The sequence below is a fragment of the Penicillium subrubescens genome, assembly GCF_028828155.1.
Source record: "Penicillium subrubescens strain IBT 31985 chromosome Unknown utg000009l_segment0_segment0, whole genome shotgun sequence".
Taxonomy (NCBI): domain Eukaryota; kingdom Fungi; phylum Ascomycota; class Eurotiomycetes; order Eurotiales; family Aspergillaceae; genus Penicillium; species Penicillium subrubescens.
In genome coordinates, this window is record NW_026643159.1 from 31,948 (window position 1) to 53,324 (window position 21,377).

Consider the following 21,377-nt stretch of genomic DNA (forward strand, 5'->3'; position numbering starts at 1 on the left):
TTTCATTTTAGTTCGCGACAACAATATATTACAAGACGAGAGAAGGCGGGCATCTCCTTCAATGTACCACAGCATAGGCGAGAACTAAGCCTCTTGGGATAAGGTTTTTGATCTGCCTTTGCTTGCACTGTTCCGGAAAACCGATTTAATGTATTGTAGCATCACTCCTACTCCCACCCACGGTAATGCGGGACCTTCATCACCGCAAGGTTTAGACATTTGCACTTCAAGCGATGCAAAATTTGAAAGATCGAAACGCACGATGCAAGAATTCGCTAGCATATATACTTGTCGACCATAGCGACGCACTTGTTACATGCTTTTTCGCTTCATAAGATAAAGATCGGTACCTGCGCTCAGCTCCGAATTTTACTTCGACATCATTTCTTATCCGATGTGACCCTCGGTGCGTAGACGTCGAATCTAAGCGTGAGGTAGCTTCCGTAATCATGGCACAGGATCGCCACGTAAAGCAAACAGTGGAACCACTACAACAATCAACCCCACCAACGGCGAATGCGGGCAACATGAAACACAGATGCTCTTGCCGTCATCCGGGGGCATTGTGGCCACCATCGGACCACCATGAGGGAGAAGCCGACCTAACTTTACCGGACCACTACATCCTGCGAGAATAATTATTTGGACTTTAGCATAATTAGTGCTGAAATTTCGATTGTCTAATCAGAATTCTGATTATTTGTGTGGTTCATGTAGTATAATGCGTTGGAGTTCGGCAGTCCCCGGGATACGCACAAGATCTACGAGGCCCCGCCGATTATTTCACACGCCTGATTATTTCATTCAATATTGCTCTCGTAAATTCCCGGGACCATTCAGGCAGCTGCAAGGGAGTATACGTAGCTTGAATGGCGGGCAGCCGATTGGGCCGACATAGCAGCTTTGTGCAGTCGTCGTAAAGGTTCTGTCGAATACAGGATAAGGCACAATACCGCTAGACTGAAAATGCACCATGGGCAACATTCTAAGTCTATACTGTCATTCATTTTTTCAACAGCTTCCCCTCAGGTACAATAACCACGAAGCCATACACACATGGTCTACCTCGGCTTCGAACACTTTGCGAATGGTCAGGTATCGTAGCATATAAATATCGGTTACAGAACCCGGCCGAAGTGAGGCTGAAATAGAATCGATGACGTGCGTTTTTCAATGGTGATGGCATGATTGTGAAATCGGTAAAGATGTGGAAACTAGGAGACTGTGCATAAAGGTGGCTCCTTATTTTTGAGTGTTGATTTTTGAGTCCATTATCATGGGTTTCGCCCCCCTTTCGCTAGCAAGAGAATACAAGACGATAGGCAAGAAACTGAAATTATTTAATTGAATCCATTGTAGGGTATCATAGTAGACTGACGTGAAATGGAAAGTTGTTCCGACGGAGACTTAACTTGAACCAGCTAGTGCCTTAAGCGCCAACGAAATGTTGATATGAATCAAAGAAGCGTAAAGCACCATCTCCATATGGGCATGAACTCTAAGTCGTATTTTAAGCTCGGCTAGTTTCCCCCTCTCAAGAACCAAATCTATATCGCGCTGGCTCGCTGCAATTATCACCTTGCAGATGGTGGGTATTTTGATAGAGAATTAACGAGCCTCCCCAGCCAAGGGCTACAGATACACTTGCCATGTGAAGCCACTCGGTTATCTGACACCATTTTCAGCAGAATCCAAGTTCATCTCGATGATGATCACTACAGTTGATACATCATAAGATCAGCTGTACGATTGGTAAGCATCAAGCTCGCAACTGTAGCGTTTCCTCGATCGCTCTGTGCACGCAGTCCTGGGGCTTTAACACCGACGTATCATGGCTGCACCATTGATTGCCATAATTCCCCGCCATTTTATACATATTAAAAAATAAACCCATTTTGTTTCTAGCCAACAACAAAGACTATTACTATTGTAAAAACAATTTCTGCGATAGTCATCAGGAACCTAGAAAGGAACGGCCGTCACTCCAACCAATGGCCACAAAAGATTGTTGAATAGAGCGCCAGATAAAATTACGTTCCCGCTCATCACAAGACTCCTATGCATACATCCCTGACGTCCTCAATCTTACTGGAGATGTCTCACTGTGATTATGTCACGTGGAATATAGTCCTGTGCGAACCACTCAGAGACCTGGGTAATGGTGGCATCGATTGAAAGATGCTGACGGAGAGCGCCGGTGGATACGAACGTCACGCCTTCCTCATTTTCCCAAGCAGGTAGCCGTACAAAACTTTCCACGAACTCAAGCTCGAGAATTGTAGAGCGTAAAGATGAAGTATCAATTTCAGCCAAGAAAACACCAGTATCTCCCCGACCACAATGGTATCGAGCACGTTTCTTTGCGTCAGCTATGAATGGGGAAAAAATCAGAAGATGTCAGGCCATAAGTGTTTCCAAAATCGCTGTGTGGTACCAACCAAGATTATCACATGCAGAGTTAAACGGTGTTGATTCTATCGGTCGGGCTTCCCATCTCAGATGTGACTCAAACTTTTGCTTGTTCAGCCAAAACGAATTCGCCATCAGATAATGCCCCTTAGATGAGAATCCGTTCACTGAATCATAATGTGTGTAAGACTTATCGTGTTGAACGCGATACAAAGCAGCCGGTAGGTCGTCCATTGATATGACGATCGAAGGGTGCTCTTACTAATCAGAGCCCTGTCAAGTGGTAGTAAAGGGAGGCGGAGTGAGGAATGTACTTGGAAGTAAATTATCAAGTCACTGAGTTTGTGAGGCCTGATAATGCGGACTTACAGTCAATTTAACATGAAGATATCTGTCGTTGACATGATTTGGAAATCAACAAGGCCTGCATTGCGGCCTGGCCCGTCTCGATAGACCGCCATTTCCCTCGTAGAGTAGCAAATGCACCTCAGGACAACCTCATCCTAGGTGCATCAATAAAGTTGCGGTGAGATTTTGAACAGTGGGGATACAAGCGCAAGGTTCATCACCAGCACCCAATCACCTAATCGTAACACAATGGTCTCTTCACCACCCCTCCTCCATCCTCGAAGAAAGGGACGTCATACCATGACTAATCTACTTTACGTGCATGACGGGCACGCCTTACAAGATACTCAATCGATTCTGATGCATTATCACCGCCATGGTCATCTCAGAAAACGCTTTAGTTGATTTACAAGAATACTCACTAAGAGCCTGCAAGTTTTTCTTATGAGGTCGAAGCCGTTACGCCGCGCCAATTCAATACTCATCTCTCTCGCCATCACCGACACCATCCAGCAGCTAGAACCGCCGAGCTTCGTCAGGCTGCCCTGGCCGAGATTTTGAAACAGCCCTCTGGCTACCCTATCCCATTGGGGTTGGTGGGGTCGGGTCCACCCCATTTATTTTGTATGGCCCCACTTTTCCGATTTTAGTTCATTCCGGTTTCTTTTTATACTCCATTCCTGTTGACCTTCTCGATGAGCTACGGACTTTAGAGTCTGATATTTTCGAGAATAAGTAATTATGTACCCAAAATTGCGAAATAAGAGGAATCGTAATTGAATTGAGGTTGTGGTGAGGTTTTCAAAAAGGTGAATTTTTTGATGGGGTTGACTGTGTTGAGGTTTCAGCAGTCTTCGATACCGCTGAGGCTTCCTTGATATATATCATGGGACTGAGAGCTTCTGTTGCTCTCTGTCCTCCCTGAGAGACACTAACTTTGTATGGTAAAGTGGGCTTTGGGGAAGCGTGTAAAGCACGCTTCCACTCAGGGGCTATCTTAGACATCTTCAATCTTCCTCAATCGCTGGCATATAAGGCAAAGAAATATATATATCGCTGATCTGCTGGGGCATTTTCTAGAAGAGACCATAGGTTACAGGTAGTTTCCTCACATCAAAGCGAGTGGACCGAATATACATATATTTGTCCTGGTCATCCTTACTCTCCTGCTCACCACTATCAACACACATCAAGATAGCCGCATGGTTGTGAATCACGTCCCAAATCGAGACGAAACCACTCAGCACATGCCCTCTAAGTAGATTTATGTATGCCCCTAATGCATAGGTACGTAGTGCTTCTTTCTGGGCGTCAGATATGCCTTTGTTGGGTTGTTTTGGATGGGTAGCTTGGCGGCCAGGGCCACCGAAGATAGGACGGAAGTGGCAGAATTCTGTATTATAATTGGTTTATTCACATGATTAAGCAGGGTCTGAAGGGAAATTTTGTGTGCCAGACGAAAATGTGCCAGATGGCGTTCTTATATATGGGAAAACTCAAAGAAGTGGGTCCAACCAACAGATTTTGGTGCCTAAAGAAAATGCGTGCCTTAACTGGGAGTGCCGAAAACGGGAGTTTACTGTACTAGATATCGAATATGCATTCCTCTATATTTCAACCACCAGGAATCCAATTCGGTCAATCTTCTGGCACATACATATATAGGGGTAAAGAAAGAACATAAACAGGTCTGAGGACTTTCAGTCTGGTATTTCCATGCTTTACCATAAAATACACCGTAATTTTCTTGTTTCAGATTCAAATATATATCTTTCTCATTATTCGCATTTACCTTTTCTAAGTGTACAAACAGGCTTTTTATACTCTGTAGTTTATGCTCCTTGAAATGTTAAACTGAATCATGCATGGTTGTTGAGATATGAAGTTGTAATTTATCGCATTTAGTATGGTGTTTTGGGGTGGCCTGCACCACCGTGTGGCTCGGTCGGCCGTGAAACTACATTAGTTACTGAGGTTTCTATATTATTCGTCCATTTACGGTGGTGAAGAGCTGATGCAAACAATACGAGCGTTCAGGTGAGAGGATGGAGGCAAACATCTCATTTCAGCTGAGAGGATCAGAGTGGCAGTCTGTGCGACCGCGTGTAATTCTCACCCACTCGCACCTACCTATCTTCACTAACTCGAAGACGCTTTCGTGGCTGAGGGCTGTCATGACCTTCTGCCTGTTGTGGGCTTGAAAAGGAGTCCTGAACCTGCTGCAGATACGCAACAAAGACATGGAAATCAGCAAAGTCCCTCCAGGTTCTACGCGCCTCTGAACGGATTTCCAGATGGACCCGGTTCCATAGATGCTGCATGTGATCCTGGTTCGGACTAAGGTTGTCCGGGGCCCAACGTAGGAGCTCCAGGGCAAAGGTGGACACAGATTGGTCACACCATTGGTACATAGTGTAGTACCTTGTGCGTCCGGATCTCTCTACAGGGAGTTGATTGACGAGGAAAACGCAGAATGCGAACCAAGTCACCGTTTTTAGGCGGGCGGCATGCTCGTTCCATTTTTCAAGCAGTGCGGCAGAGAGATTGGTCATGGCGATCTTGATCTTTTGAGGCTTACTGAAGCGTTCTCCGTGCTTGTCCAAATGATGTTGTAACTGGGACATGAACATTTTAAATTCCCACCAGCCGCGTGATGAGTAGACCGATAGCCCCTGGGGTGGCTCGTCCGATGATAGTCGACGTTTGAATTGACCGTTAAGCTCTTTTGGAGGCAAAGCCCGGGTTCGCCGCGTGGATTGCGTCATGATATCGTCTTTGGGGCTAGATTTTAATCCATCTGTACCCGTACAGACCAAATGCTCATCATTTGAGAAGGCACTCTGCTTCCGTCGTCTAACAATTTTCGCTCGAGCTGGAATTATGTTTTCAACCTCCTGCAAATATGCGGTAAACGAAGTATAGTCCGAAAACTGCGTAGATGACATTTCGATGCGGTCGCGAATGCTGGGGAGAATTCCTTGCAGCAAGTAGTCCATGAAACTTTGAGTACTGACTTGGGGAAGGACAGGCGCCCACTGGATTAGCCAGAGAGAGAAATGTGTCACAGGTTGAGCAAGTTTCTGCCTGGCTGTTGTAATCCCATATCTGGCTTGTTGGGGGGTTGCTCGGCGTGAGAGCTGTTGAGCAAGAAACGTGCAATACGAGTTCCATGTCGTGTTCCCGGGCGTCTTGATAAAATCATCCCACCGATTCTTTAGGCTGCGCCCGATGTATTTTCCTCCGAGCTGCACTTTGCGAGTCTCGGTGTAGTAGCTAGGATATTGAGCAAAATGGGCTTCCAATGTGTTGATGTAAAGTACGCATTCAGCCCAATTTTTTCCCTGGTAAGATCCCAAGTGAAGATCTGGGGCGCGTGGCGGATCGGCATGACTTATGCATGCGTGGGTGGCTTGGGCGGATTTGCATGACGAAACGATTGCGCGTGATTGAGAAGATGACCTTCTCGGGTTCTTCACTTCTTGGTGGGAAATTGCTGCTCTGCGCTTCGTACTTTTCTTCGTTGAAAGGACCTTTTGACAGGGTAGAACCCGACTCGGGGCCATTACTCCACACTACTGGCACAGGTGACTCCCTTTTCACTCCCCCGTTAATTATCCTCGCATGTTCTGTCAAGGTCTCCTGCTTACAATATGCGGACGCATGACCATCAGTAGGTGTGTCGTTCATAACAGACCGTTCGTTTTTGCAGGCAGGGTTGGAAAAGGATTCTATCAAAGCATCCACAGCGCTGTTGAGATCTTGGCCGGAAGAGGTCACGACGGCTGGCGACTGGGGACTGATCGAATCAGATCTATCGAGGCCTATCTTTTGTTGAACGAGATCGAGGTATCGCTGCGCTTCGTCTAGCTTGAGTCTCTCCTCTGCTATCTGGACCTGTAGCTCTTTAACCATTCTCTGCCTCTGTAGCTGTGCCAGATCTTTAGTGAGACGGACGACCTTCGTATCACTCTCACGATGCTCTTTGTGGACACCTATGTCGTCTGTCATTTGGCTCGGACTCATAATGGTAGGTTCCGAAGGACAATGTATAGTTAATTTTGTGACAGAGCAAATGAGACTTCGGAGTGCGAGAAGTATTATATCGTCGTATGTCGGAGGATGACTATTAGTAGTCGAATGCCTGATACGCTAAGAGGTTGGTCTCTGGAAGAAGAGCGTTGGGTTCAAACTACCGAGTTCTATCAGTTATAATGGACATTGGCATGGTATTGACTGATTGAGGTACCACTATAGCTGGCTATAGGGCACTGACCACAAAAATGCTGCAGTGAGGAGGTTTTGGGTGAGAAGGTAATGCGTCGATTAGGCAGCAAACGGGGGTTGACTCGAATGTTGGCGTAAACCTTGTGTGGGACAGTGGGACGGTGTGTTTTATAACCCCCATAATTACGGCTAGCTGTTATAAAACCATGTCAAACAGTACGTAATTAATTAATTACAGTGGCACCGCGAAATTCTGTGACCCCCCCTATTGACCGCTTTGGTCGCCGCTATCGTATGCTGGACTAAGATAGTAGATACCTTAAGTAACTACTATTGTGGTACATCACTTCTAGTTTAGGCTAGCACTAGTCTATCTTCAGAATGCGGTCAGGAGGGGTCACAGACTTTTGCGGTGCCACTGTAGTTAGTGAGTTACTGTATGCTCTGGAGTCATCAGCCGGTGGCCAAGGCTGGCTCCATCTTCAACCCGGTCACCCCAGAAAACTATACCGAATGCGATTTTTCAGGTACTAATATATCGATCAAGAGAAGATATTATCACTTAATTTCAAGTCAATTAAGATTCTCTTATTTAAGTTATCCTTGAGAAGTAATGTATTTACTATGGTGTTATGGGGTGCCTGGGAATCTCCCCACTCAGCGTGTGGGACGCGTCCAGATTCGGCTGAGTTGGATTTTTGAAATATCTCAGCAACCACGCCAGTTGGCAACTTCTTGTAAACAACTATTTCAATGTAACTTCCTGCGCTATCAAATTAAACTGCCAATCATTGACTTTGGCTAACCGCGGAGCCTTCCGTGTTGGACTTGGAAGCCGTGTGCGCTCTGCTACAAATCTCCTCTATGAAAGAGACAACGTCTTGCCGATACAGCAATATAAATCTAAACAGAACGCATATCAGTTTAATGATGAATTGACCGAGCTGGCAGCTATCTTTAGAACTCTCGTTTGCCCGCGCCTTCCACGTGGTAGCCCCATGGGTTAGGGGGGGGAATCCAATGGGTTCCGCGATACGTATTACTGTGATTTTTTTAATTCAAATTTTCACTAGTTTTAAGTATATAGTAAATTATTCATTTTCCCAAGATTCAAGGCAATCCGATGTTTTAATAAGGTAGTTACAGGGGCTTAAAGTTAGGGAATCATTTTGATGGGTTACGGTCGGCCAGCGTTATCACCAATCTCATGAACATCGCGATGCGATACATCACACACGTATTATTGGTTCAATTCATTCTAAAATCCCGCCAGGCATTTCAGGGGGTAAGCCACGACCATCCGAGATCGCCGCAGGCAAGCAGGAACAAGAGGAGGGGTATATACCAGCGAGATTTCCCACGTGGATTAGGGTCGCATTATATCCATATTCGCTACCCCGGTGCTACGTACGAGCCCGAAGCGCCGCCACCCTCGGCCACGCAAGTCACCGAAGACGTGGACCAGTTACGCGACGTAATTACACGGAAAATACAGTTAGAAGCTAAGATCCAACCCGGCGATATCGACAATCCTAATTTGTGGCTGGACCGAATGGGACAGCTGCGTTATCCTGCTGCTGCATTTCGACGAGTTGGCATTATTTTTCAGGTGATTGGCGGCCAGCTCTTTCCGCTGTCCTCTCAAGACATTAATAGCCGAGTTCCTTTCGACCTGCAAGGCAGGCAGGCTAATCTTTTACGCGACTCCAGAAAGAAGCCCCCTTGGGAGGTAAGAATCGTAGGTAAAATGGTCGGCTTTCAGGACGTGCCTGCCGAAGTACTATGCCTCATAATAGACGCTCTTCTGCCGCAACGTTGGAACTCCACGCAGGATGGCCGTAACCAGCTGGTGATAAGACTTATCTGCCGTCAGTCGTTGCTTCCAATATCTACAGCATGACAGCCGCAGAGGGTGGTACTTGCAACATCTGCCGTTGATGCCTGGCTGCCTTATTAATCCACACTAACGATTATCTCTTTCCACCAGGGAGGTTTGATGCTGTCGTCTCAGATCTCGCAATCCGAAAGCTGGACTTGAAACATCTCGTTGAGACAGCTCCGCAAATCAACCGAGATACAATAATTTGGTTGCTATACCAAAAAGTGCGATTAGAAGGAGATGGAGACGTGACGCGTGTGCGAAATTCCCATTATGTCCATGCACAAGCGACCTTCCGGAATGATGATCTCATGGTCCGAGCCCTTTTGAATGGGGATCACCATCTCGAGTTGCGGGCTGCTTGTGCCCTTGCGGTATCATACCAGGGAGCAATTGCCATATGTGAAAGGCTGGCAAACCCATGTCAAAAACCACTTCAATGCCGACTTCTTCGCAGCAATTTAGCCGTGGCGGCTTATCGGGGCCAGGGAAGCATCATTAGGTCGCTGGTGGCACAAGGCAGCCGTGTCGATTCCTGGGATGATTTTCTTGGACCCCCATTGTATGCTGCAGCCATCTTCCCGGGAAGGGTGACTATCGTAGCCTTTTTGCTCAAATCTAAAGCCAACCCGAACGTCGGCGGAAGTCTAGGAACCCCATTACTGGTGGCCATGTGGAACAGAGATGAGTCAGTGGTACAGTTGTTACTACAGAATAGCGAGGTGGATCCAAATCAACCTGATCGCCAGGGCTTCACAGCTCTTTGGTGGGCTTGCTTTTCTGGAAAATCTGACATTGTGCGACTCCTCCTTGATCATAAAAAGACAGACCCAAATTTGAAATGTGGCGGGCAGACCCCCCTTGCTGCCGCTGCCGGGCGAGGCCACGAAATGATAGTGGGGTGGCTCCTGGAACGAGAGGACGTGTTTATTGACTTGAAAAACGGAACTCATTGCCCGCTATGGTGCGTGGCCTTCGCAGGACAACCGCACGTTCTGCAACTGCTTCTAGACAAGTTAGAAGTTAGTGCGGACGACTACGGACTTCACTCCAAGACACTACTATGGTGGGCTGCTGAAAGGTGTCACCTTCTGTGGTCCAGATGCTGCTGGAGCGTAGCGATGTCAATCCTAACTATCATGATGGCAAGGGTGATAACCCCTTGTGGGAAGCCGCTAAAAACGGACACGCCGACGTGGTGCGCTACTTGTTACAACGGAGAGATCTGGACCCGAACATCACATCCTACACCCACGATACGCCGCTTTAGGCGGCTGTTTTTGAGGGACATGAGGATGTCGTGGATGTATTACTCGGTTGTGACGCTTTGAATCCGAATTTGAAAGGGGGTTGGAGCGAATCTCCTCTTATCGTTGCCTCAACGAACGGTCTGACACGCATTGTGGCGATGCTGCTTCAGAGAACGGAAATCAACATCAATTTAGTGGATTGTAATCATCGCACGGCTTTATCATTTGCCTCCGAGAAGGATCATGAAGCAATTGTTCATTTGCTTCTAAACCGGAGCGATGTGGACGTGGGCAAAGTTGACCAGTGGGGTCGCACTCCCCTGTCATGGGCAGGGGAGAAAGGTCATGTGGAAATCGTGCGGCTCCTGCTCCAACACCAGCCGACGCTGATGAACATGCAGGATGCAGATGGCAATACGTGTCTGATTGAAGCCGTACGGGGTGGTCATCTTGCTGTCGTTGAATTGCTTTTAGATTTCAACGCGGATATCTGTCTGAAAGATTGGAAAAACCGCACAGCGCTTTGTTGGGCTCGGCAACGGCGGCATCAAATTATTGAAGCCATTCTGGCGAGGCGACGCGAAGAGCACCTCTAGAAGTACTGCACGCCCTTTTGTCTTTTTAGTACTAGCAACCAAATGGAAATCGCCGACAAGGGTCCCGAGTAACGAATGCACTCTTTATCTTGAGGATTTGGCTGTTGTGTCACACTTGAACCTGGGTCTAGCGAGCTCTATTATGGTGATGGGCTATCAGTTAGATTCGATTGCGAAGCGACTGATAGCTACGCATTTACCTAGACGACGGCTGTACTCAGAAGACCTCCTCAAATCCCGGAAAGCGACCGCCCGAGTTCGATCCCCATTGCAGGCTCAGAACCCAGTTGCGGGAGTCATCCGTGGGATCCATGTGGCAGGGTGCAATCAGTCGCCCTGTACAGAGCTGAGCTACTCTGGCGTCTCCAAAAGGATCGACAGTGTGGAGGCAAGTGCTCGCCTTGGGGCATGTCAGAAACATCTCATTTTTCGTGTTTTTGGACATCTCCCGTCAAGGTCTCCTACCAAATCAAGGCCGTCTATTGCTACCAAGAGAAAGTGATATATATTCCGAAAGAAAAAGGAGGAAGTCAGGATGAACTTTGTACTTGAAAACTTGGCTGAGAGCGTGAAATGTCATTAGTCACGGGGTCCAGCACAATAGTTAACTGAATTAGTGGCCGATCAGGTGAGTCATCTCTACTACGACCAGGGGGAAGCAAACAAATCGTTCGATATCCCAGTGAATCATCCAATTTGTAGAAAGTGACTTCCCAGTGGAAAAAGTATTTCGAAGTCGTGCACTGGGAATCGCGCCCGAGTCTTCTGGCTACGCAGGGCTTTCTAATTATTACCCCCACTAATCAGGACCCATTGCCCATCGCAAAGACGTCTCAGACCATTCGCTGGCGCTTCTCAAACGGAGGGATAACCGCCAGGATCGCAGCACAGGAGTACATAGTTCCAATCGATGCCTCGTTGCTATAAGCGACGAAAGGCAAAGCCATTGTTTGTGTTCTGGCGTCGTGAGCCATGTGATACCGTCCAGGTATTGCGCGGGCCACTCTTCGTTGACGATCTGGGTTAAGGGTAATGACAAGTCAGCATTACGCCCACTACAAGGGAGGGGACTCTTTTCACCCACTTCTGGCGTTGCCTTTTCTTGGCCATAGTCGGTGGTCCTGTATGGCGTTCGTGGAAGCGCGACGCCTCTGTGTTGCCAGAATTTCGGATTCTTAATTGGGATCTTCGCAAACTTGGCAAAGCAAGACGTTTCTCTCAATCCCTGAACCTGCCGGGAAAGCAAACGTGTTTTCGAATACTCGTCGACGCCCAAAGCTATCTGCAACACCATTGGCACTTGGACGTACTCGGGCTCAGATTCCTTCCCACCTCTAGGTAATTGATCATTAGTTTGTGTGCATCCCAGTAATCGTCTTCCTCTGCCGTCATCACTGGAAGTATGTCAACCTCGATGCCGAGCGACTTCAGGATCGAGTACACCACCAGATCGGCACCTTGAGCGCGGTCGGTAACAGATGTTGTGCCTCCCGTGACGCGTGTGGATAGGCATGGGAGCAGTACATTCCGAATACACCACCTGTGACGATCGGCTTGCCGTTTAATTCCCAATGCGGGGCCTTCCCATGCTTCATAAAGCCGGGATGCGAGACAAGGTCATGCACAATGCCATAGAGAGAGAACTTCTGCGGGTACAGTGACGCGGGGTGGAATCGACCCACCTGCGGGTTCTGTCACATAGAGGTTATAGGTTAAAGTAATGCTCTCTCCTTCACGAATGGTCTGGGTCTCATGCTCGCAGCCACTTTAAAAGGCATCCCATTGAATGCTTGGTCCACTGTGAGCGCACCAGTCGAATATCACTTCCTTACCCAGATGTTGTATCGCCAACATACCACCTTAGAATGGCGAGGGTAGACAAACGTTCAGGGAGCCGGCGTGATTCTCCAAGCGTGGAGTATCAACATGCTTACTAAAAAGACTGGATGGTCCGGAGTAGATCTATGAAGGATTTTCGGCATTTCCCTCCTGCAGTGCTGGATTCGACATACATTTAACTTGTACAGTTCGGCTTTGAGCTTCCGGAACGGCAGGCGGTTGTCCTGGTCGGTAATGCATCTGGGAAGAAGAATCTGCTCCACATTTTCCATGATTCCAAAGACCGATGGCCCAAAGTTAGTCAGGAAATGATCGCGATGTCGAGCTCGCGAGCGTTGCAGTATTCGGGATCCACTACATCTTGCTGGCCTCTACCGAAGGTGGCGAGATATCAATCGGCTATCAGTTGACGAAGTTTCTCCTGGTTCGGACCATGGCCAATCGTATCATTGAGTGGAAGCACAAGTTTTTGTGCTCTTCGTCCATTTCGAGAGTCCCAGTAGATCTGAACCGGGGCGATACTGTTTGCGTGGAAGCGGCAATATTATCAGCGATCTCACCGTTCATAACGGAGATGGAGCCGCAGGAGGCAAACGATGCGGATGCCCTTTAACCTGCGATCGAATCGGTCAATTGACATTGGAGCTCTTGAATAGCAGTTTGCGACCGAGCCGCAGGTCCAGCATCCGGATCATTTTCTCCGGCAGACTGCGGGGCGTGCAGCGTGAAGAGGACATCATTGGCTCTTTTTTGAAAAGCATCACATTCTGGCCGGTTCGTTGAATGCTCTTGATATAGTCGTGGAAACCAGCCACCCCTCTGACGACTACCGTGGGTTTTAAAGCAGACCATCGGTCTTCAAGCTTTTGCTTGATTTTGTCATGAATGAGAAAATCGCAAGCCTCGTGAGGGTCAAGCAATCGGGGAAGAAGACGGTTGATATTTGCTTGTAACTCTGCTACCGCCCTTGGCAACTGGGTGTGCTGTACCTCGGCCGCTATTAGGTATTTCAGACTCATGTGATGGATTTTGGCATTTGTGCAGCTCATGGCCAGCGTTTACAAAAAGTTATCAACGCAGACATCCAACTTGCAGATCTACTGGCGGTCAGCGTGAGTAGTCTTCTCAACGATATCAACCTTTCCACAATAGATGAGATAAATCTACCAAGCCGATCTTGTTGCCCAATGTCACCGGGACATCCAGTATCTTCCCCAGAATGTCCTTGTCTTCCCGTACAGCCAGACTGGGGTGAACATGTTGCAATATGCATAATTTGTCGTTATGCTATATCTACGGAACTCCCCTTCTATATAGCCAGCATCTCCGCAGCCGTGCGAGCAAAAGCTTCCAGAAATGGGTCCATCTAATCATGAAGAGCTTTATTTTGCGTAGCATTAGTTCCCGTTCCAGTGGATCTTAGACCTTTGTACTCCGTACGTACAGTATGAACGTCAGCTCTACTATGTAGTAAAAAGCTGTTGCGTGTGTAACAATTCCCAGTCATTCACCCGTGATATCACCGCGCATCCATGCTTTCTTGTTCCAGCGCCAGACGCATCCAATCGCTCAGGTATTGATCTTCCGAGGCGCGCGCGGCGTCTTTGGGATTGGGCGGGGAAGGGGACCCACCAAGGCTGACACGACGTGGCAACGCTTGCTTTGCGCCCTCTAATTTAGCTACGGCCCCCAACACTCTACCACACCTAGAAACTAGTAGGAGAGGGCATAAGAGCAGATTTTTCGTACAGTGAAACTAAGCGCAAAGTTATTGGCCGGCGTCGGCACGACGGCATCTCCTGCCGCTGCCGAAAACCACTGGTATTTTCTATGAGACGCCCTCAACAGCGTTCTCCAGGATAGTTCTTCAATCAACTCGTTCAATTGGTTCCCTCAGTACTAGCATGTACGGAAATCCTGTGGCTCAATAATATCCCCTGATAGAGACTGCAGCCAGAGTTCGCCGTACCGGACGTCGCCGGGGTAATGCAGCTGCTGAGGATATGTGATCAGGCGCAAGCCAGTGCGTGTTGGTGTCGACGTGTGGCCAAAAGGCATTTGCCTGTGGGTGGGGACTTGCCGTTATTACATCTTTGATGTATTGCGCCTGTTCATCTTCTAATCCAGCGATGTCGTATCTGTCTTCAAGCCTCACAAGCTACATGGCAGCCGAAATATGCTTTCCCGGGTCTTCTATGTCGAACCTCACGACACGAAGATATAGCCATTGAATGAATGCTTCAACGCTTCGAACCGAGATAACGTCCTCCATTTACTCTAGGTCTACCGCCTGTCGCTGATTCCCTCGAAGCTGGCTTCCGAACATTGCAGAAAATACAGGCGACTCGGTGCAGAGAAGGCCTTTTGAAACCGATAATTCGATATTGCTTGGTGTGACTCGATTTTTGACATGAGGATTCAGATAACGTGAGAGGATACTATAGGTTCGCATCTCAGACAAGCCCTCTCCAGTTATAGGCAATATTAACCACTTACTTCGTCACGAAATGATGAGCGCCCATTCTGGATACCCCCGCCATCTTTTCCGAAGTCAGAGTTCGTGCAGTATACTCAAGAAATGAAGATTGCCTGTGGGGTAGAAGCCTGTCGCTTAGGTACGAATAAAAAGATCAAGTCGGATGGGCGGCAAAAATGTTTCTTGGAGTCCTGAAACCGGACTCCTAGTCAGTCCAATTTTCTCAACACAGGAGACAATTTGAAAGTAAATGAGTGGAAGGTAGAACTCTGATGCGTGGAGCGGGGGTTTCTGAAAGGGCGCAGCCTTCGTGCAAAGACTCTTTGTGGTGCGATCAGATGCACCGCTAAGCGTAAACCGACACTTCTTTCTATTCCTAAATGGCGGGTGGACTAGTCCCTTTATTTAGCTTCAGATCCCCTTAGGCGCTAGACCTCAGCAAGACATAAAGAATCTTAGTAGCCTCATCATGTAAAACTTCATAACGAGAACACATTACAATCGGTCTAGTGAATTCAGTGCAAAACGTGTGGTGTGTGCTTTCAAGGGAACTCGTTAGCTCAAGCTGCCAGGAGCGTTAGAGCTCAGGCACGAAGAGGTAAAAGATTAACGTAGGAGCATTCAACGAAGGTATCAAGACTTAGTAGGAAGGGAAGAACAAGAAGAAGAAGACCACCAGGGAAGAGAGATTATATATATGGAAAACGAGCAAATAAGCAAACAGATAACAAGGCGGATAGACCCTTAAGGGCAACACCCGATGTTATTCCCACCTATCTCCTCCGTCCTCGCTACAACGTCACGCTCGTCGTAATAAGAGATTTCAGCATGAATCATGGATCTCACGGCCGCCGTGATTCGTGGCAACGGCAGAACTGCTATCCTATTGAAGTTCAACGTATGTAGGGCCGTCGCGCGTCAGGGTGACGAGAAGAGGTTGAGGATTCCACATACGTGGCGCCCCTGGGTGTCATATTAGTTGAAAATTCAGAGATGCTAGAGCTCTGGCAAACAGAATTCAGTACCGGGGACATGAAATGACGGTTCTAGGCATCTCCTCCAATTATAAGACCAGAGGAAATCGTAGTCTCTATGCTTGAGATCGCTGTGAATATGCAGCCACAATAAACGTGGGCTCGACTTATTGGCCCAACGGAGTGTTCTGATTTTCATAGATCTTGTAACTCTTACAGGTAGCAGTATGCCGAAGTTTCTACCGTAAGGCATATACTGATCTTGGAATCTCCATTTTCGTCGGCACGCCTATTTAGTCGAGCCGGACGTGTCCGCATTAGGAGCTCAAATGAGTATAGCTACGCGAAAGCGTAAAGCATGAAAACACGGTAGTATATTCGGCTTTCCGAAGCAGACTTCATATCCGTGACATCGCAATACCTATCTCTTGCAGTTCATATCCAGACCTATTATTATTTCCAGCGCTGTTCCGATAGTTTCTACCCCCTTCAATTTTTTGCAGGGTATCTCTCGCTCTGAGGCTTGCCTTGAAGGCGTGAGAAGTGTAAAGACTCTTCTGTTATCATCCCGATTCGGCCATGTGTGCTCCCATTGTCAATTCAGTTCTACCATCTGTGTCCGGGTCGTCACACCACCAAGAAATTTTGATCTCCACATGTTTCGAAACAATGACCCTCCACATTTTTCTGTGTGCCTGGACCTAAATGGTTATACTGGCGATTACCGTTGCCATTCTGGCAGGCACCGGGATTTACTGCAGAAGACGGGTTTCTCGGGTGTCTTGCGTTTGGGTATACATCCAGAACCCACTGGCATAGCTTGTCACAAATTGCCTGGAACAGAGGGTCGCCCGCATCAACGATTTTGGTCATGTCCTCGTAATTAGCGTGAATTCCAACAGAAGGAAAACGCGGCAAAGTGGCAGAGTCTTCCCCCATGAACTATTTCCTAGGAATCAGCAATTGGAAGAGCGCCTTGTTTTTGGTGGCTTACAGAATTCAATTCCAGAGACGACCCCTTGTTGAAGAAACAAGTCACATCTATTGGCGGTAACAGTCTTTCGTCGCGTTTTTCTATCACGCGACCCAAATCAGCTATAATCTGATCATGCATCTGATCGGTACCCTGTCCGATAAAATCCACGTTATGGAAGCACCCCTGTTTGTCGAGACCAGCGGAACCGGAAACGGACTGAAGCCAGGCAGCAAGGCCACTTTTTGTGAATGGCGTGCCAAGAAAAACGACGCCGTGGGCGGAAAGGGAAATATTGCAGAAGGCCGGCTCCAAGTGCGTGCTCGAGATCAATAAGGCCTGTCACCAGGATAAGTACAGCCCACGGAAACAAAAAGTTAACCTACATCGGTGCAAACCAGCCCGCCTAAACCATGGCAGATAAATGTGATGGGTCGTTCAGTCTATGAGCACTAGTCAACCGATTAATTGCTACATCCGTGAAGTTGGCTGCCTTACCGTGCTATCCTTCTCTCGATATATTGAGAGTAAAGACAGAAAATTCCTTGCGCGGTTTCGAATAAAGTCCTGCAAGTCTTCCTTCTTCCAGTCAAGCGTATACTTCTCATAAGTAAATGCGAGGATGCGAGCGGTGGGAAATAGGCATGGGAGGAGAGTCTTGGGCCAGGGGTCGAGAGTGCCTTCGGCTCTCCATGTCGTGGCAGGTTCGGCGGCCGGATCAAGGAGGAAGACGACACTGAAAATATATGTCAGAAGTCGCTCTAGGCGTCTAGATGTACTTACTCGATATTACTCTTCAACGGGCTGCAAAGCGTTTCGATTCCGGAGGTGATTGCCTCTGTATGCGACCTGGGGTATGGGGGAGGAAGCGAATCGCTATCGCCCTGGTCATTGTGGTATTCCTGAGACGCATTTACAGAAGGCTTCGTATGCCTGCGCGTTAGCCGAAAGAGCTTCGAAAGGCACCTGGGCATTCTGTCCGAAGACAAGAAGGCTTGTAGATAGAGATAAAGATAGAGTGGCTAATAGGTGAGGTGTGCTTTTAATGGTGCGATGTTAAAGCTGAAAGTTCTCTTAGCAATCTTAGGAGAAGACTGGCCTTGGAAGAGTCTTAAATCATCCTTTCGCGATCTTTTCATGCATTCCTAGAGAATCATTCCTTTTGCGCGTGCCTATTTTAAGAAATGCGCCAATTCGGTAGGGAAGGCTGGCTTACGCAACCGTTCTCAAATATACATAGCCAAGAAGAGGAAACTACTGGAATTTTGTTTAGGGCGCGAGATCATTGGATCACATGGTTGTTGAGTTGAAGCGCGCGCATACGGAGTACAGATATGTACGGTAACTGTGAGGGTTCCGTCTTCATAGCTCGGAGCCGCAAAAGGTTAGGCTGATACAGCTGTCGGAAGCGTGCTTAGGTTTCTCCGGTACCTCATGTGATGACAACAGCGCTAAGTGATTGGCTATCAGTGACGTTCTAGGTGATTAGCACACAGATGCACACAGCGGTGGATCAATTAATGCATATGAAAAAAATGCAGGGAATTGTTACAAACACCACACCGTTTTACTAGCGGCACCACAAGTATGAAATGGCCCGCTATCAGGACACGTCCACGTCGCGTAAGTATCAAGGCTGTCATCAGTCATTTTCTCCACCGCTCCAAACCTTCAACTCAGTACATGCTGTACCGTGTTTGACAGACCAACACTTGTCAGTGCCGTCACCACACTCACTTTTCATAAATCCATTGGGAGAGAGTGCGGATATCTTCCGGGGTTTGAATAACTCACCATCTTGGTGAGACGCGAAACCCCGTTACCGCTAGTCAACCGCGAACAATCGGAAGCGTTCGTGGGTTGTCAGCAGAAGCATATCATTGCCGGGTCAGACTAACCTACTGAGTCTGAGTGCCCACGACGTAGAAACCCGCTCGCTGGTATGTCGCAACCAGGCAGACCGCAAAACCACTTTTGGAGCAGTCACATGCTTGGCGACCGTAGTTTGTGAGTGTTGGCTGAGTAATCATTAATTTCTCCCCGTCCAATTAGTGAAAGACACGGGAGCAATTTTATCCGATTTGTTCGCGGCATCCCATGCTCCTTGTTTTTCTACAAGGGTTGGTCAGACACGTCCAGTGCGAAGAAGATGTCCGCCAATCACGAAGCTTTAAATGGACCATGTCCAAACATGTATAGCGAACTAAATGACTTTATCACCCGCCGCCATGATAAGGTGCTAAGACCTCTTCACTTTGCCGATATTTCCCTTTCGCAGTTCTCGGCCGAGCTAGAATGTTACCTCTCGGTATTGGACAGTGGTGGTAGCATTGCATTCTGCCGCGGAGAAAAACTGGCCAGCATTCAACTGAGCCAGAGATTGGAAACCCTCTTCCAAACCCCAACGCCCCGGGTGCTGGACGGACCGCAATTGACGTGGACGACCGTAATTCTCGCGATTGGCCCTCGTTTCGATGGACCCCCAACGCTCCGCGTGGGGGAGTCCTTGGTTGAATTTGCAGAAGACGACCTGGAACTGCTTAGGTCGGGAGCGCCATGGCGCTTTTTGAACCCTTGGCCAGATAAAGGTGATTGCACCAAAGAGCTTCAATCTGGCGAAATGACGCTCCAGGAGATCAACGAATCTCGCCAGATTCTGCATCAAGGTAGAGAGGCCCCTTGTTTCTTTTACTCTGCGTGGTGTACGAGATGCTAATGCAGTGGAATGCAGTCTTGGATAAAATGTCAGTACTTGAACAAGGCCTTATGCATCATCGCGAGGTCGTTGCTCAATTGTTTCAAAACCAACACCCTGCTACTTCTCAGGAAGAGACTCCAAAACTAGTCGAGGCTCGGGACGGCCCGCTGGCTGAATATCCCGACAGTGTGGGAGCTTCGGAAGAAAAGGCATTAGAGCCTCTTGATCCAAGTAATGATCGAACGTTGCGATCAAAAACCACCGAACTACGTTATAACGGGTCGGTAGATAGTTCCACTGCGGATATTAGCACGCAGCATGCGAGTCCGCAAGCCATGAACGCCGCCAGTCAGGGGTCTAGATTACATCAATCAGATTTTATTCAAGATTTGAGCGAGTGAGTGACAGACATACGCATTCCCTTTTAGATTGCCCCACTAATTGCTGAAAGTATCCTTGACGATCCACGGAATTCGGCAGCGATGCGTTGGTCAGATGATGGGCGATCTATCTCTCTTGGTTTGGGGAATGAATTTCCGGTGCATTTGCTTCGAAAGCTTTCAACCAAAAGCTATGATTCACTCGTTCGGCGGCTCTATTACTATGGATTCCGCAAGACATGGGGTGCCTATCATCATGATTGTTTCACTCGCGGCCAGCCCAGCTCAATAGTACCAACGCGACACATGAGCCCCAGTCCATCACCTCGTTCTATGCGTGATAGCCCTCGAGGGCCGCGAATTAAGATTATACCAAGAAAACGAGCGAGGAAAAGCGTTGAACAGTTGGCTGGAAAGTGATATACTTCTTGGTCTCAAAGTTTGGCTGTGAATTTTGCGATGTCCTTGACTCCCACCTGAAGTATGATCATCTGTTTATCAGGATAAGTCAACTTTCCGTTCGGCGAATGGATACCATAATAGCAGGCTAGTCAAGTGTACGGGTAGGCCATTTGTTGATCATGGTTTGTACAATTGAGATAATGCCCAATCATTCGCACATACAAACTTACTCTTTCCGCCGCCGTGGGCATCGTAGTCACGATGGGGTTGGTCCTGCACCGGAGTGCTTGGATTGCGACCTCTCGGCCGTAAATCGTATCGGCGATGAGGGATGGACCTCCGTGCCATCCTCCTGCCAATTCTAGGAAAATACGCTGATTGTGCCCCAAGACCGCCAACTCATTGTAATCGCAACATTGTAGTACGCAGATCCATGATCCCCAATGTAACCCGATGACCGCCCCTCCGTGGGGATAGGATTAGGATTTGTTGGCAATTTTGCTAGCATATAACCCCTGAGATGCTTAGTCGTCACCAAGACCATAGTGCCATTCGATGAACACATTGTGCACCACATCCTCGTCGTTCTGATAGCGTGGAGTTGAACCTTCCGACACGGGCGCAGGCTGGTCAGCCAGGCAAACGAATGTAGAATGATTTCTCCAATCGGCGATTCTTAGATAACTTAGATGAATTTTCCGATATCCCGGTCTTGCCTGTGTGGGATCATCGCGCAGCTGGTCCCACGGGATGCCGAGAATCTTGTTGGGTTTGCCAGCCAACAACAACTGCTCAGGTAATACCTAGGACGTGTCAAGAACGAGCCAGTAAGCCCCTGAAACCACATTGTAGGGCTAGGATGGGGAGACGCGCCGTGGACAAGAGAGAGGGACGGTGATTTGATGAAAGTCGATCTGAATTGTGAGGAC

General features: G+C 48.1%; 5 protein-coding genes across 5 annotated transcripts; 2 read left to right on the forward strand and 3 right to left on the reverse strand.

Moving 5' to 3' along the window:
* Nucleotides 1-4,883: 4,883 nt before the first annotated feature.
* Nucleotides 4,884-6,780, reverse strand: N7473_011114 (uncharacterized protein; the record flags this gene model as incomplete). The annotated part of the gene is made up of 2 exons (XM_057157053.1): nt 4,884-6,030; nt 6,149-6,780. The coding sequence occupies 2 exons, from the start codon at nt 6,778-6,780 to the stop codon at nt 4,884-4,886; spliced, it is 1,779 nt and encodes a 592-aa protein (XP_057004175.1).
* A 2,097-nt stretch (nt 6,781-8,877) lies between these two features.
* Nucleotides 8,878-10,706, forward strand: N7473_011115 (ankyrin repeat domain-containing protein; the record flags this gene model as incomplete). The annotated part of the gene is made up of 4 exons (XM_057157054.1): nt 8,878-8,896; nt 8,969-9,926; nt 9,980-10,058; nt 10,131-10,706. 4 exons carry the CDS (start codon nt 8,878-8,880, stop codon nt 10,704-10,706), a joined length of 1,632 nt encoding a protein of 543 aa, XP_057004176.1.
* Nucleotides 10,707-11,539: 833 nt separating this feature from the next.
* N7473_011116 (Aminoglycoside phosphotransferase) lies at nt 11,540-12,817 on the reverse strand (the record flags this gene model as incomplete). The annotated part of the gene is made up of 5 exons (XM_057157055.1): nt 11,540-11,627; nt 11,791-11,857; nt 12,017-12,100; nt 12,148-12,397; nt 12,719-12,817. The coding sequence occupies 5 exons, from the start codon at nt 12,815-12,817 to the stop codon at nt 11,540-11,542; spliced, it is 588 nt and encodes a 195-aa protein (XP_057004177.1).
* A 2,847-nt stretch (nt 12,818-15,664) lies between these two features.
* Nucleotides 15,665-18,110, reverse strand: N7473_011117 (uncharacterized protein). The gene is made up of 6 exons (XM_057157056.1): nt 17,752-18,110; nt 17,467-17,704; nt 17,355-17,411; nt 16,990-17,307; nt 16,047-16,937; nt 15,665-15,984 (listed from the first exon to the last, which is right to left on the reverse strand). The coding sequence occupies exons 1-5, from the start codon at nt 17,940-17,942 to the stop codon at nt 16,623-16,625; spliced, it is 1,119 nt and encodes a 372-aa protein (XP_057004178.1). The 5' UTR covers nt 17,943-18,110; the 3' UTR covers nt 15,665-15,984; nt 16,047-16,622.
* Nucleotides 18,111-19,159: 1,049 nt separating this feature from the next.
* On the forward strand, nt 19,160-20,666 carry N7473_011118 (uncharacterized protein; the record flags this gene model as incomplete). The annotated part of the gene is made up of 3 exons (XM_057157057.1): nt 19,160-19,634; nt 19,700-20,063; nt 20,118-20,666. The coding sequence occupies 3 exons, from the start codon at nt 19,160-19,162 to the stop codon at nt 20,464-20,466; spliced, it is 1,188 nt and encodes a 395-aa protein (XP_057004179.1). The 3' UTR covers nt 20,467-20,666.
* Nucleotides 20,667-21,377: the final 711 nt, after the last annotated feature.

Bases quoted from the DNA above. Each gene is read 5' to 3' on its own strand.
- N7473_011117 (XM_057157056.1), bottom strand. From the start codon at position 17,942: ATGCCCAGGTGCCTTTCGAAGCTCTTTCGGCTAACGCGCAGGCATACG. The intron at 17,705-17,751 runs GTAAGTACATCT...ATATATTTTCAG, and splicing joins CCGTTGAAGAGTAATATCGA to TGTCGTCTTCCTCCTTGATC. The intron at 17,412-17,466 runs GTAAGGCAGCCA...TAGTGCTCATAG, and splicing joins ATCGAGAGAAGGATAGCACG to ACTGAACGACCCATCACATT.